At 41.2% G+C, this 16,571-nt stretch overlaps 1 protein-coding gene across 4 annotated transcripts in view; it reads right to left on the reverse strand.

The window, feature by feature from the left end:
* Positions 1–16,571, reverse strand: part of acer3 (alkaline ceramidase 3) — a 287,701-nt gene that overhangs the window by 16,157 nt on the left and 254,973 nt on the right. For all 4 annotated transcript variants that reach the window (XM_073044269.1, XM_073044271.1, XM_073044270.1 and 1 more), the window contains 2 exons: positions 13,071–13,172; positions 9,041–9,148 (listed from right to left, as the gene is read on the reverse strand). In XM_073044269.1, the coding sequence (XP_072900370.1) occupies positions 9,041–9,148; positions 13,071–13,172 (210 nt within the window). The remainder of the gene's footprint in view (positions 1–9,040; positions 9,149–13,070; positions 13,173–16,571) is intronic.

The raw sequence follows: 16,571 nt of genomic DNA on the forward strand, positions 1-16,571 counted from the left end.
AAGTTACAAGAAGAAGACAAAAGAATGGGGTAGAGAGGGATAATAATTTAGCCATGATGGAATGTTGGAGCAGACTCAAATGGCCTAATTCTGCTCCTATGTCTAATGCTGATGGAGATTGTGGAGGAGGTGTTGTTGCCAATCTGAACTGACAGAAGTCTGCAAGTGAGGAAATCGAGCATCCAATTGCACAAGGAGGTATTGAGACCAGGGTCTTGAAGCTTATTGATTAGTTTTGAGGAGATGATTGTGCTGAATGCCAAGCTGTAGTCGATAAGCAGCACCCTTGCTGTCCAGATGTTCCAGGCTGGAGTGAAAAGCCAACGGAATGACATCTGCTGTGGACCTGTTGCTCCAGTAGGCAAATTAGAGTGGATCCAAGTAGCTTCTTAGGCAAGTGTTGATATGTTTCATCACCAATCTCTCAAAGCACCTCATCAGGGTCACCCATTGAAATTAGCTGCAGTTTGATCAGTTGCTTTATAGCCAGTTTACACACCTCTGCTCCACACAACTCTCCCACAAACAGTTGACAGTAAAACATTTCTCATTCTTCTGCCATAAGTCTAAAACAGTTGCATCCTTGCTAAATATTGTCCTTTGTCCACTGTGCTCTTGTTCCCAGAATATATGGCAAGCTTAGTGAATCATTACCATGACTAAACCAGAAGAGTTAAGATGAATGGTAACTATTGAATGGCTGAAGTGTCTACATTAACTCATTCAGTACCTAACACTGTTTAATTAACACACATTCCCTTGTTCATTTTGTCAGTTTCTCGGTTTATTTCTAAACATAGCATCTAAAAACTGAAAGACATTGCACTCAATAAATACACCTGGAGGAAATCAGTTTAAGAGGGAGCTGTGCTATGTGGGATTGGCCTCCGCTATGACGCAGAGATCAAGCAGCAGCTGCAAAAGGACAGACTGAACAGTCACTAACTACAGCCACCACTTCATCTCGCTAACACTGCACAAGAATACGTGGATCCCAGATCGGCCTCTACAGCCACTTGAGGATCCACCAATAAACAACCCCTTAGGAGAACATCATACTCGATTTGAGTGATCGCACTACTACTAGTATTTCTGATCACAAGTATGATTTTAATATCCAGGGGATTTTTCTTACTCAAACTGATTGAGATTGTGTCTCTTGAATGAGCGGCTCAGCAGAGGATGTACTTCTTGTGGCAGTTGGTAAAATTTCACCTTCCCCAGAACATAATGGTGTAATTCTACACAACAATCACAGAGAGCATCCTCTCACAATTTATGGATACTCCAGTGAACTGTCAAGTGAGCTGAAAATGTGACCAACTACAGTCTACCATCACTGCAGGACTTCTATCTGCCTGGGACAAAGAAGCAGGCAGGACAATCATTGTGGACACTTCCCACCTAAACTACCTTTTGCAAAAGCTCCCTTCTGGAAAGCAGTATAGGGCTATTGAAATAAAACCTTCATACCTTCTTACAAGTTTCTTCCCCCAGGCAGTTAATCTTATTAATCATTCTAGTTAGCCAACCCACTCCCCTCTGTCTACCTTAGTCACTGCACTGTAAACACATCAAACCATTTTTAGCTATTTATATTGTGTACACATGCTGGTATTTGTATTTATGTACATTTTTCTCCGTATCCATATTTTAACCACAAACAGGAGAAAATCTGCAGATGCTGCAAATCCAAGCAACACACACAAAATTTTGTGTGTTACTCCATACTTAAAACTGTTTTTTATATGACCGCATAATTCTTTATTCTTATATTGTTGTTTGTGTGTAGTTTTTAATTGATTCTGTTGTGTTTCTCTGTTCTACTATGATTACCTGCAAGAAAATGAAACTCAAGGTGACATCTACATACTTAGATAATAAATTTACTTTGAATGTTTTTGTTGCATGGTCATGCCAACACACCACAGAAAATTCCTAATACATGTAAATGTATACAGCAAATAAAGTTGATATTTGAGGTACACTAATTGACAACTTTATTAAGTAGCTCCTGTACCTTAATAAAGTAGTCACTGGGTGTAGTGTATATTCATGGTCTTCTGCTGCTGTGGCCCATCTGCTTCAAGGTTTGATGTGTTGTTCGTTCAGAGATGCTCTTTAGTACATTACTGTTTTAACGTGTGGTTATTTGAGTTACTGTCACCTTCCTGTCAGATTAAACCAGTCTGGCCATTCTCCTCTGACCTCCCTCATTAAGAAGACATTTTTGCCCATGGAACTCCCACTCACTGAATGTTTTTTGCACCATTCTCTGTAAACTCTAGACACAGTCATGTGTGAAAATCCCAGGAGATCAGCATTTTCTGGGATAATCAGAATGAGAATCAAGTTTAATATCACCGGCATATGATGTGAAATTTGCTGCTTTGCGGCAGCAGTACAATGCAACAAATAAAAAAAACACTATAAATTGCAATAAGAAATATACATATTAAAAATTAAATTAGTGCAAAAGGAGACCAAAAAAAATATTGAGGTAGAGTACATAGGTTCATTATCCATTCAGAAATCTGATGTTGGAGGGGAAGAAGCTGTTCATAAAATGTTGAATGTGTGTCTTTAGGCTCCTGTACCTCATCCTTGATGGTAACAATGAGTGGGCACGTCCTGGGTGACGAGGGTCCTTGATGGATGTTGCCTTTTTGAATCTTCCCTCGATGCCGGAGAAGCGAGTGCCCATGATAGAGCTGGCTGAGTTTGCAACTTACCGTGGCTTTTTCCAATCCTGAGCAGAGGCTCCTCCATACCGGATGGTGAGGAAATTAGTTAGAATGTTCTGCACTGTACATCTGTAGAAATTTGTGAGTGTTTGGTAACATACCAAATCTCCTCAAACTCCTAATGAAATATAGCTGTTACCGTGCCTCCTTGATAATTGCATCAATATGTTGGGCCCAGGATAGATATTCAGAGATGTAGACACCCAGGAACTTGAAACTTCTCACCCTTTCCACTGCTGAACCCTTAAAGTCCACAATCAATTCCTAGATCTTACTGACATTGAATGCCAGGCTGTGTGTTATACTATTCAACTATCTATCTCAACATTCGTGATGTTATACTATCTCACTCCTGTTTACCTTCTTGTTACTATCTGAAATTCGGCCAACAATGTTTGTGTCATCAGCAAATTTGTAGATGGCATTTGAGTTGTGCCTAGCCACACAGTCATGGGTGTAGAGAGAATAGAGCAGTGAGCTAAGCACGTATCCTTGAGGTGCGCCAGTGTTGATTGTCAGCGAGGAAGAGATGTTTTTTTTCTGATCTGCACTGACTGTGATCTCCCAGTGAGAAAGTCAAAGATCCAGTTGCAGAGGGAAGTATAGAGGCCCAGGTTCTGAGGGCATGGTGGTGTTGAATGCTGAGCAGTAATCAATAAAAAGCAGCCTGACGTAGGTATTGCTATTGTCCCAGTGATCCAAGAACAAATGGTGAGCCAGTGAGCCTGCATCCGCTGTGGACTTATTGTGGCGATCGGCTAACTGCTGCAGGCTCAAGTCCTTGCTTAGGCAGGAGACGATTCTGACCATGACTAACCTCTCAAAGCATTTCATCACAGCAGATGTGAGCGCAACTAGGCATAGTTATTGAGGCACTCGTATGATTGACTCCTTTTTGAAGCAGGTGGGAAGCCTTGACTGCAGCAGTGAGAGATTGAAGATGTCCTTGAACACCCTTGCTCATTGGTTGGCACAGATTTCAGTGCCCTACCAGGTACACCATCAGGGCCCAACCCCTTGTGAGGGTTCAATTCCTTGTGTGGGTTCACCCTCTTGAAGGATGTTCTGACGTTATCCTCTGAGGGATCAGGGAGTTGAACAGGTTTACTTTCATTCTCCCTCTCAAAGCATGCATAAAAGGTGTTGACCTTATCTAGGAATGAAGCACCACAGACATTCGTGATGTTAGATTTCACTTCGTAGGCCTGCAAGCCATGCTAAAGCTGACGTGCATCTATTTTTAACTTCAATCAGAATTGTTTTTTCACTCTTAAAATAGCCTTCCATAGGTTATAACTGAACTTCTTGTATAGTTCAAGATAATGATCTTGAATACCACAGATCAAGCCATCACAGGTTATGAATCTCCTGGTTCATACACAGCTTTTGGTTTGGGTATGCACGGTATGTTCTCAAAGGCACAGACTCATCCACAGAAGCCTTGGCAAAGCTGGTGACAATTATTGCATGCTCACACAGATTCTAAGATGAATTGCTGAATTTTGTCCAGTCCACTGACTCAAAGCTGTCCTGTGATTTGAGTCCACTGACTCAAATCTGGCATCAATCATTATAAGTTCTCCTCTATCTCTGTTGACCATACCTTCTCAATCCTTACCACTGGTGCTGCGGTCTTTAGTCTCTGCCTGTATGCAGGAGTAGAAGTACAGTTGGTGATTGGGCCTTTGCAAGTGCAATCGTAGTGTGGCACAGTAAGCGTTCTTGATGTAGGTATAACAGTGGTCAAGTGTGTTGGGTCCTCTGGTTGCACAAGTGATATGTTGGTGGTAGTTGTTCAGAGCCTTCTTCAAACTGGCCTGGTTGAAATCTCCCACTTGAACTGGAAAGGTATCAGATGTGCTGTTTCATGACTGCTGATCATGGTGCTCTGCTCCTCCGGTGCCTGTCTGACATTGGCCAGGAGTGGAATGTACACCACTACCAGGATGATGGTGGAAAACTCCCTTGGCAGATAAAATGGACAACACTTGACTGCTAGATGTTCTGGGTTGGGTGAGCAGGACTGAGACAGAACTGTGATGTCTGCACACCACGATGAGTTAATCATGAAGTAAACTCCACCTCCTCTACCTTTAAAAGACTGACCTGTCTTGTCTTTGTGGTAAATGGTGAAGCCGTTGGGATGCAGTGCTGCATCCAAAATGGAAGTATGAGCCATATTTCTGCAAAGCAGACAACATATCAGTCTCTGATGTCCCTCTAGTACAGCAATCTTGCTCTGAGATCTTCAAGTTTTATTTTCCTGAGTCTGTACAATTGCCATCAGAATAGTTATGAGTTAAGGACTGACGTCTCTGCGTTTCAATCGTACCAGCAGACTAGCTCACTTTCCACGCTTCCTTTTTCTTAAAGGGAAACTACACTCGTGGCCTGAGTCTGCTCTCTGGTGTCTGTCGATTTTGAGGATCAATAAATTTTTTAAACATCTTGAAACTATTGCCGACTAAAGTAACCACAGATGTGATTATGGAGTTCAGATGTATTAGTCTCAAGTGGGAATATCTGATGATTCCCATTGGAGCTGCAGACAAAGAGTCAATATTTATTGGCACCATCTTATTCAAGCCAACCCATCTGGCATCAATCATTACACGGTCAAAGTCACTTAGATCACATTTCGTCCCCATTCTGATGCTTGGTCTAAACAAGAACAGAGCCTCTTGACCATGTCTGCATGCTTTTATGCATTGAGTTGCTGACATATGATTGGCTGATTAGATATTTGCCTTATTGACCAGGTAATAAAGTGGTCACTGAGTGTACATCTTCAGTATTTGACACTTCAGTAATTCCTCAGCACGGTTTACAGTGTCAGCATTGACTCTGTAGTCAAGTAGCTGAAAAAGGTCTTCGATTTGAAAATATTTCTCTGAGGTGTTAATAACACCATTGCCTAAACTCCTACTTGTCTCAGCTTAGTTCCTGAAGTTTCAGATTTACGAATAACTAAATCTCCTAGCTTTTCCTATCTCTCTTCAACAAAGCAAAAGTGTATTTTTAAGGTATCACTTAATCAAAAAATAATTAGTTATAGTAATGAGATGGTTATGTTAATCCATTAGTTAGAATAATTACTGGGAAATGCAAGTTCAAATCCCACCATGACAAAAGCAGAGTTTAAATTCAGATGACTGTATAAACCAAATTAAAAAGCTAGCACCACTGGCTGTGACAATGATGCTTTCAGATTGTTGTAAAAAAAAAAGCAACAGGTTCATCAGAGCCCTTCAGGAAAAGAAAACTGTCATCCTACACGTTTCACCCTGACACACAGTAATGTGCTCTACACTGAGCAACTTCATAAGATATTGAGTCTAAGAGCAACTTGGATGGGTGATGAATGATAATCCTCATGAATATTGCATGAAAAAAATAAACAGTAATTATCTTCCTTTATTCATCTGGAGAAGAGAAAAGGGTATGGCAAGGTTAGGGAATATAGTTATTAATTTGAGGGGGAAGCTTGCAAACTTTGTTCATGTTATATTTTTTAGAGTCCTGCACCAAGTAATTTTTTTTAAACCACAGACTTATTTTGAAATGACTCAAACTTTCAACCGTAAATATTTAAAAGTGATTAGTAGCTTAAACAAAATCAATGTGAATAATAAAATTGAGCCCACGTTGAATGCCACGTCCTCAGTGCTATTGGAGGAAGAATCAGAAATAAGTGCATTTTGAATTATATTTTATTAACTTATTTGTGGCAACATTTTGCTTTATGTGTTGTGTGTGATAAACGTATGTATTGTGATGCACCATAGTCTCGAGGAACATTGTCTCATTTGGCTGTATTTACGCACAGTCTGATGACAATAAATTTGAACTTGAAGTTGAGAAACAGATTTAGTATCAATGGCATATATTGTGAAATTTATTGTTTTGTGGCAGCAATTTAATACATAAAAATCTATAAATTACAATAAGAAATAAGCTTATGTATAAAAAATATTAACTATTGTAAGAGAGAGAGCACAGTGTAGTGAGGCTGTTTCCACGGGCTGATTCATTTTCTGTTCACAAATCTGATGGCAGCAGAGAAGCAGCTGTTCTAAAATGTTGTGTGTACGACTTCAGGCTGCTGTACCTCTTCTTTGATGGAAGTAATGAGAAGATGGCACATCCTGGGTGATGGGGGTCCTTAATGACGGATGCTCCCTTTTTGAGGCCTCGTATTTTGAAGATGACCTTGATGCTGTGAAGTGATGGAGCTGACTGAATTTGCAAACCCCTGCAGCCTGATGCCAATCACTATTTGTAGCTTTGGTGTCTTTTGTCAGAGGTTCCAAATGAAATGTAGGGGTGTAGCAAAGGGGAAGAGGATACAAGGATGAACTAAAGCAACTAAACTTATTTGCCTTGAGCTGTTAAGAAATTACAAATTGTTGCTGGTTTGTAGAGGATAATAACTGAAGGAGTGAATTTTGAAAACAAAGATATATTGCTAGAATAAGATGCTTAATTTGGGCAATGATTGCAAGGTAAATGTATTTTTAAATCCATTTATGAGATCTCCACATGGCTGGCAAAATTAACACTTTTTGCAGATCCCTTATTGCCATTGAGAAAGTTGTGATGAGCCATCTGAGTTCGTCTGGTGAAAGTGTGTTCCATGTGTGTTTCTAGTGAGTTCCATGACATTGACATAGTGATGATAAAGGACTGGAGGTGTATCGTTTTGTCAAGATGCCATGCAGCTTGGAAAGAAACCTGACAGTGATGGTGTTTCCCTATCTCCTTCCCTCCTCTCCTTTCAGTTTCTGTCTTCAGTCCTTTGTTACTTCAAGTTATCAGCTCCCAGCTTTTTCCTCCTTCCTCACCTGGATCCACCCATCACCTGCCAGCTCATGCTCCAGGCCTTCCCCTCATCTTTTTAAACTGGCTATCTCCTCCTTTCTTTCCAGTCCTGATGAAGCATTGCAACCCAAAACATCAACTGTTCATCTCCCTCCAAAGAAGCTCCCTGACCCGTCGAGTCCCTCCAGAATCTTGTGTGTTGCTGAAAAAGACAATATAGATCTGCACCACTTTAAAGGCCTGGATTCTTGAAGACATTCGCAGAGATGGTTAAAGGTCTGAATACTGGCTGTGTTTGAATGCATTAACAAGCCAACGCATGGGGGTGTTGTGGATAGTGTGGAGGGCTGTCAGAGGTTACAGTGGGGCATCGACAGAATGCAAAACTGGGCTGAGAAGTGGTAGATGTTCAACCCAAATAAGTGTGAGGTGGTTCATTTTGGTAGGTCAACGACAATGGCAGAATATAGTATTAATGGTAAGACTCTTGGCAGTGTGGAGGATCAGAGGGATCTTGGGGTCCAAGTCCATAGGACCCTCAAAGCTGCTGCACAGGTTGACTCTGTGGTTAAGGCAGCATACGGTGTATTGGCCTTCCTCAACCATGGGATTGAGTTCAAGAGCCGAGAGGTAATGTTACAGCTATATAGGACACTGGTCATAACCCATTTGGAGTACTATGCTCAGTTCTGGTCACCTCACTACAGGAAGGATGTGGAAACTGAAGAAAGGGTGCAGAAGAGATTTACAAGGATGTTGCCTGGATTGGAGAACATGCCTTATGAGAATAGGTTGAGTGAACTCAGCCTTTTCTCCTTGGAGCGATGGAGGATGAGAGGTGACCTGATAGAAGTATATAAGATGATGAGAGGCATTGATCGTGTGGATAGTCAGAGGCTTTATCCCAGGGCTGAAATGGCTAACATGAGGGGGCATAGTTTAAAGGTGCTTGGAAGTAGATACAGAGGAGATGTCAGGTGTCAGAGAGTGCTGAGTGCGTGGAATGGACTGCCGGCAACAGTGGTGGAGGCGGATACAACAGAGTATTTTAAGAGACTCTTGGATAGGTACATGGAGCTTAGAAAAATAGAGAGCTACGGGTTACCCTAAGTAATTTCAAAAGTAAGTATATGTTCAGCACAGCATTGTGGGCCAAAGGGCCTGTATTGTGCTGTAGGTTTTCTATGTTCTATTTCAAAGTTCAAAGCAAATTTATTATCAAAGTACAAGTATGTCACCATACACTACCTTGAGATTCATTTTCTTGCAGGCATTCCCAGTAAGTACAAAGAAACACAATAGAATCAATAAAAAATGCAAACAAGACAAACAACCAACATGCAAAAGACAAAAAAACTGCAAATAAAAAATAAACGAGCAATAAATAAGTACATCTGAGAGAGAAGATTGCTAAAATACAGCTTTAAGATAGTTATATAACAATATTAAACAACAAGAATACTTGCCATCATGCCTACCTGAAAAGAATGTGCAGGTATGAGCCTAGGCCTGTTAGAATGTGCCACCATGCATGGAATTGTGTCAGGGCACCAAGGAGATGGAATGGCACTTTTTGCCTGACCTCCCTAAGGAAAGGAAAAAGCATGATTGAATTGCAAGTAATATGTTGCATTTTAGCTATCTGTCCTTCCTAGCTCTGGTCTTTAGTGATATGGATAAGACTGTCACCTACAGTCGGTCCATTATGATGGAATAATAACATCAACATTTCACTACATTGCATTTCATGGCAAAAAAATTAAAAATAGACTTAGAGAAACCTTGCTATATTTTCAAAACAAAAATAAAATTCCTCTTATTCTTCCATTGAGAGCAGGAATCAGAATCAGGATTAATATCACTGACATACGTTGGGGAAAATGTTGTTTTGTGGCAACAGTACATTGCAGAACAATACATAATAAAACTTTATACATTACAGTAAGAAATACATAAAAAGAGAGCAAAAAATAGTTAGATAGTGTACATGGGTTCATTGTCCACTCAGAAATCTGATGGTAGAGAGGAAGAAGCTGTTCCTAAATCGTTAAGTGTGTGTCTTCAGACTCCTGTACCACCTTCTTGATGTTAGCAATAAGAAGAGGGCATGCTGTGGGTGAAGGGGATCCTTAATGATGTATGTCATCATCTTAAGTACATCATCTTACATTTTCAATCCCAGTTTGTATCAAAACATTTTGGAAATATCCCTTTATGGATTACCATTCTTTCCCTGCCCTGATTACTGACTTGAATATTGCTGCTTGGATGACGTACCTGAATTGTGTCAACATCTACGGAGCTCAGCATTGCTCAGAACTGGCACCTCAGGATGGTAGCGTAGTGGTTAGCATAATCAATTTACAGGACCAGCGATCACCGACTGGGGTTCAATTCCTGCTACTCTCTTAAGGACTTTGTACATTCTCCCTGGGATGACATGGGCTTACTCCAAGTGCTCCAGTTTCCTCCCACGTTCCATAGACATATGTTTAGGATAAGGGTTATTAGATTGTGGGCGTGCTATATTGGTGCCAGAAGTGTGGCAACACTTGTGGGCTGCCCCCAGTACAATCTTCGAACTATGTTAGTCATTGACTCAAAGCAACACATTCCACTGTATGTTTTAATATATATGGACAAATACCGCTAGTATTTAATTGTTTTCTTTAATCTCAGAAATACAGAGTAGAGAACATTTCCATGAATGGAAAGAAAACAAGTCAGGAAAATAAAAATTAGAATCCAGATCACAGTAAATTTCTGTGTAACAAAATAAATTCTCTTATCCAGGACTTTCATATGAAGAAAGACTGGATCGACTAGGCTTATACTCACTGGAATTTAGAAGATTGAGGGGGGATCTTATTGAAACGTATAAAATTCTAAAGGGATTGCACAGGCTAGATGCAGGAAGATTGTTTCCGATGTTGGGGAAGTCCAGAACGAGGGGTCACAGTTTAAGGATAAAGGGGAAGCCTTTTAGGACCGAGATGAGGAAAAACTTCTTCACACAGAGAGTGGTGAATCTGTGGAATTCTCTGCCACAGGAAACAGTTGAGGCCGGTTCATTGGCTATATTTAAGAGGAGGTTAGATATGGCCCTTGTGGCTAAAGGGATCGGGGCTATGGAAAGAAAGCAGGTATAGGGTTCTGAGTTGGATGATCAGCCATGATCATACTGAATGGCGGTGCAGGCTCGAAGGGCCGAACGGCCTACTCCTGCACCTATTTTCTATGTTTCTATGTTTCTATCCTTGTCTTATCATTTTATCAATTACCTATCTGCTTACTTGTGGAAACTTTCACCTTGTTTATTCCAGATGAAGCCTACTCATGTGATTTTTAAGGGACTACTACACTTTTTTTGACAAGGATGCCTCACCCCACACTGATGACCCCTTCTCCTGTCTCGACCATCCTCCTTTTCTTGGATACCCACGTTGGTTCTCTGCCTGCTCTGAATAATTCCATCTCTAATTGCTGATGAGACATCAAATGACTTGATTTCAGTACTCCTCTCTCCTCCTTGAACCTTACTCCCGCTGAACTAATAAACCTTCACTCTCTTCACACCAGTCCCAACCTTACCATCAAACCCACAGACAAAAGGGGTGCTATTGTAGTGTGACAGACTGACCATTACCTTGCTGAGGGCAGGTGACAACTCTCAGACACGTCTTCATACCTACCCCCCCGAAAAGGAACAGACTTTGCACCATCAGGCCCATGTCTCTCACACCATCACTAACCTCATCAACTCTGGATATCTCCCATCCACTACCACCAGCCTCATGGTTTCCTTACCACACACTGCTCGCTTATACCTCCTACCCAAGATCCACAAACCAGACTGTCCAGGTAGGTCCACTGTCTCTGCCTGCTCCTGCATCACTGAGCTCCTTCTCCACATACATTGACTCATTCCCACCTGCATTCATGGCATTTCACATGCTCTCAAACTCCTCAGAAACTTTGAATTCCCTGGTCTTGATCACCTCATTTTCACCATGGATGTCCAATCCCTACACACTTCTATCCCCCACCAAGGCCTTAAAGCTCTCAGCTTCTTTCTTGAAAAAAAAATTCAATCACCCTCCGTCTGGTGGAACTGGTCATCAATTTGTACTTTGGCTCCTCCCACTTTCTCCAAACTCAACGGTAGCTTGGACACCTGCATGAATCCCAGCTACGCCTGCCTTTTCATCGCCTACGTGGAACAGTTCATGTTTAAAGCCTTCCTTGATAATACAGCCCCAACTCTTTGTGTTACATTAATAATAATGTAATAATAAATGTATCATGCACCCATGCTTAGCTCGTCAATTTCATCAACTTTGCCTTGAACTTGCACCCCGCCCTTAAATTCACTTGGTGCATTTATGACACCTCTGTCCCCTTTCTCGATCTCTGAGTCTCCATCCTCTGAAAACAAACTGTCGACTGACATCTTTTGTAAACCTGTAGGGTAATGTAATTGGGAGAAATGTATATAATTCACAGGTACCAACATTGAGTTAGGGTTTTGTTATAAGAGGCTGGTTGGAGGTGATGAAGTGGTTATGTTAGAATTTTCAGTATGCTTTTGTCTTTAGGTTTTGGAGTTCAATGAAATATAATACAGGTTTCAATAAATATAAAATGCCTCACTTCATTTTCTTTCTGAAAACATATAAACCTATCGATTCTCAGTTATCTTGACTATAAATTCTTCCCATCCTGTCGCCTGCAAAAATGCTATTTTCTCAGTTCTTTCATTTCCACTGCATCTGTTTCCAGGATGAGGCTTCCCTTTCCAGGGCATCAGAGATGTCCTCCTTCTTCAAAGAATGGGGTTTCCCTTCCTCCATCATTGATGCTGCCCTCACCCGCATCTCCTCCATTTCTTGAACATCCACACTCACCCCATCTTCCCGCTGCCTCAACAGGGATGGAGTTTCTTTTGTCCTCAGCTCCCAACTTCTGCCATCTTCAATGGAATCCTATCACCAAACGCATCTTTAACTCTTTCCCCACTCTTCACTTTCTGCAGGGATTGCTCCCTCTGTGATTCCCTTGTCCATCTGTCACTTCCCACTAATCTCCATCTTGGCACATACAGTATCCCTGCAAGCCACAGAAATGTTTCACCTCCTCCCTCACCATGATGGTGAATCAACTGAATAGCATTTTTAATGTCAAACACCCAGGTATCTCTGCCTCTGCACTTCAAATCTTAGAATGATTAAGCTGACTGTTAAAATTATTTGATTTATACTGTCATGTCTTATTTTTCTTTCTAACTAAAGTTTATGAAAAGAACTTTAAAATTCAGTTAGAAGTTTAATTCCAAAGTTTTTCTGTAAGAAGCTTCAATCTCTGCATCCATCTTTAACATGGCAGGGAGTGCCAAGACAATTATAAAACTTAGGAGAAATGTGTTTACTATTCCCCTGAAACTGCTATCAAAAATTTACTGCAATTTCTCTGCCCTTAAATGCTCTTAGAAGAAATAGAATAAAACTGTACCTCAAATTGCCACATAAGATGTTGTCCACATTCCAGAGAATAAAGCCCATCAAGAACACACCTAAGGAGGTATAGGCAAGAGGTCGCAGCCATGGGTAGACCCTGGAGGGAAAATGAATGTCAGTAAGATAGCACCTGTATTTCATGCCCTCAGCATATACCACAGGACTGTTCCAAACACTCAGAATTATAAACACAAGTGATTCTGCAGATGCTGGAAATTCAGAGTAACAAACAAAAGAAAATGCTGGAGGAACTCAGCAGGTCAAACACTATCTATGGAAAGGAGTAAACAGTTTATGTTTCCGGCCAAGACATTTCATTAGAGCATTGGTATTTATAGAGTTTGGTACTCAGTCAGGTTGTTGTGACACTAACAACCTACCTTAGCTACAGCACACTATGAAATAAGCTATGTTGTCATTATTATGCAATCACTGGAAACAGTGGATACTGTACAGAGAGTGCAGAGGAGATTTACAAGGATGTTGCCTGGATTGGAGAGCATGCCCTGTGAGAAAAGGTTGAGAGAACTTGGCTTTTTCTCCTTATAGTGACAGAGGATGAGAGGTGACCTGATAGAGATAAGATAATAAGATGATGAGTGCCATTGATCATGTGGATGGTCAGAGACTTTTTTCAAGGGCTAAAATGGTTAACACGAAGGCATAGTTTTAAGGTGCTTGGAAATAGGTACAAGGGGGAGATGTCAGAAGTAAGTTTTTCACACAGAGATTGGTGGGTGTGTGGATTGCACTGCCAGCAACAGTAGCAAAGGCGGATACAATAGGGTCTTTTGAGAAACTCTTAGATAGGTACATGGAGCTTAGGAAAATAGAGGGCTGTGTGGTAGGAAAACTCTAGGTAGTTTCTAGCTTAGGTGACAAGGTCGGTACAACATTGTGGGCCTGTAATGTGCTGTAGGTCTCTATCTTCTATGCTCATTAGAACTAGATAAGAGTTGATGGAAATTAGGGTGACCTTACCCCTTTCCCTGCTTTCCTGTGTACAGTTAAATTAAATTTTTAAAAAAGAACAGTCTGACACAAGACACAAGAGATTCTGCAGAATCTGGAAAACTTGAGCAACACACACATGCTGAAGGAACCCAGCAGTAAATCAGGCAACGTCTATGGAGGGGAATGAACAATTTACATGAAGTTTGATCCAATAAACACCACTGAGATAAAAGACATGAATATCATTAGTGGTGGTGTCAATATTAGACCACTTAATACACTGTACTACCATAGATGAACATTGCTATAGTTAAAAAATGCAATCAAGGGCTGAATCTATAATCCTAGCTACTAAATTTCATGAAGACATGTTATGTTATTTCTAACAGAAACAGAATATTGTGACACTGTCACTGAACTTTCAATGGAATCATGATGAGGTAGGAAAATGAGTGCAGTTCGTGAATACAATGGACAATGCTGTTTGAGTAGCTTTTGCCTTTCCCAATGAAGTGACTTTGTTCTGATTAATTTCCAACCCATTGTTATAACTATATCCAAAAATGATTGGCAACAAGATAATCTAAATGAAAATTGTGAAATATGGAATCACTAAAGGTTAACTTGCTGGTTGGGCCTGTGATAAGGAAGGCATTCATGTTGAAAGCACGAGAATATAAAAGCAAGAATGTAATACTGAGGCATTATAAGGCACTGGTCAGATCACAATTGGAGTACTCGGTCCTTATCTAAGAAAGGATTGCTGGCATTAGAAAGGGCCCAGAGAAGGTTCACAAGAATTATCAAGGGAATGCAAAGGTTAACATATGAGGAGCATTTAATGCCTCTGGGCTTGTACTCACTGGAGTTTAGAAGAACGAGGAGGGATCTCACTAAAACCTATCAGATATTGAAGAGTGCACGTGGAGATGATGGGGATGTCTAGAACCAAAGTTCACAGATTCAAAATAGAAGGACGTCCCTTTAGAACAGAGCTGAGAAGGAATTTCGTCAGAGGATGGTGAATCTAAGGAATTCATTGCCACAGATGGCTGTGGAGGCCAAGTCATTGAGTATACTTAAAGCAAAGGCTGATAGGTTCTTGATTAGTAAGTGTGTCAAAGGCTATGGAGATAAGGCAAGAGATTTAAATTCAAGAGCCATGAGGTAATGTTATAGCTATATAAGACCTTGGTCAAACCCCATTTGGAGTACTGTGTTCAGATCTGGTCACCTCACTACAGGCAGGGTGTGGATACTATAGAAAGAGTGCAGAGAAGATTTAGATAGATAGATAGATAGATACTTTATTCATCCCCATGGGGAAATTCAACTTTTTTTCCAATGTCCCATACACTTGTTGTAGCAAAACTAATTACATACAATACTTAACTCAGTAAAAAAATATGATATGCATCTAAATCACCGTCTCAAAAAGCATTAATAATAGCTTTTAAAAAGTTCTTAAGTCCTGGCGGTAGAATTGTAAAGCCTAATGGCATTGGGGAGTATTGACCTCTTCATCCTGTCTGAGGAGCATTGCATCGATAGCAACCTGTCACTGAAACTGCTTCTCTGTCTCTGGATGGTGCTATGTAGAGGATGTTCAGAGTTATCCATAATTGACCGTAGCCTACTCAGCGCCCTTCGCTCAGCTACCGATGTTAAACTCTCCAGTACTTTGCCCACGACAGAGCCCGCCTTCCTTACCAGCTTATTAAGACGTGAGGCGTCCCTCTTCTTAATGCTTCCTCCCCAACACGCCACCACAAAGAAGAGGGCGCTCTCCACAACTGACCTATAGAACATCTTCAGCATCTCACTACAGACATTGAATGACGCCAACCTTCTTAGGAAGTACATTCGACTCTGTGCCTTCCTGCACAAGGCATCTGTGTTGGCAGTCCAGTCAAGCTTCTCGTCTAACTGTACTCCCAGATACTTGTAGGTCTTAACCTGCTCCACACGTTCTCCATTAATGATCACTGGCTCCATATGGGGCCTAGATCTCCTAAAGTCCACCACCATCTCCTTGGTCTTGGTGATATTGAGACGCAGGTAGTTTGAGTTGCACCATATCACAAAGTCCTGTATCAGTTTCCTATACTCCTCCTCCTGTCCATTCCTGACACACCCCACTATGGCCGTGTCATCAGCGAACTTCTGCACATGGCAGGACTCTGAGTTATATTGGAAGTCTGATGTGTACAGGGTGAACAGGACCGGAGAGAGTACGGTTCCCTGCGGCGCCCCTGTGCTGCTGACCACCGTGTCAGACCTACAGTCTCCCAACCGCACATACTGAGGTCTATCTGTCAAGTAGTCCACTATCCAATCCACCATGTGAGAGTCTACTCCCATCTCCGTTAGTTTGTGCCTTAAGATCTTTACAAGGATATTGCCTGAATTGGAGAGCATGCCTTATGAGAACACACTGAATGAACTTGTCCTTTTCTCCTTGGAGCAATGGAAGATGAAAGGTGTCCTGATAGAGGAGTATAAGATGTTGAGAGGCATTGATCATGTGGATAGCCAGAGGCTT

The sequence above is a fragment of the Hemitrygon akajei genome, chromosome 4, assembly GCF_048418815.1.
Source record: "Hemitrygon akajei chromosome 4, sHemAka1.3, whole genome shotgun sequence".
Classification (NCBI taxonomy): Eukaryota; Metazoa; Chordata; class Chondrichthyes; order Myliobatiformes; family Dasyatidae; genus Hemitrygon; species Hemitrygon akajei.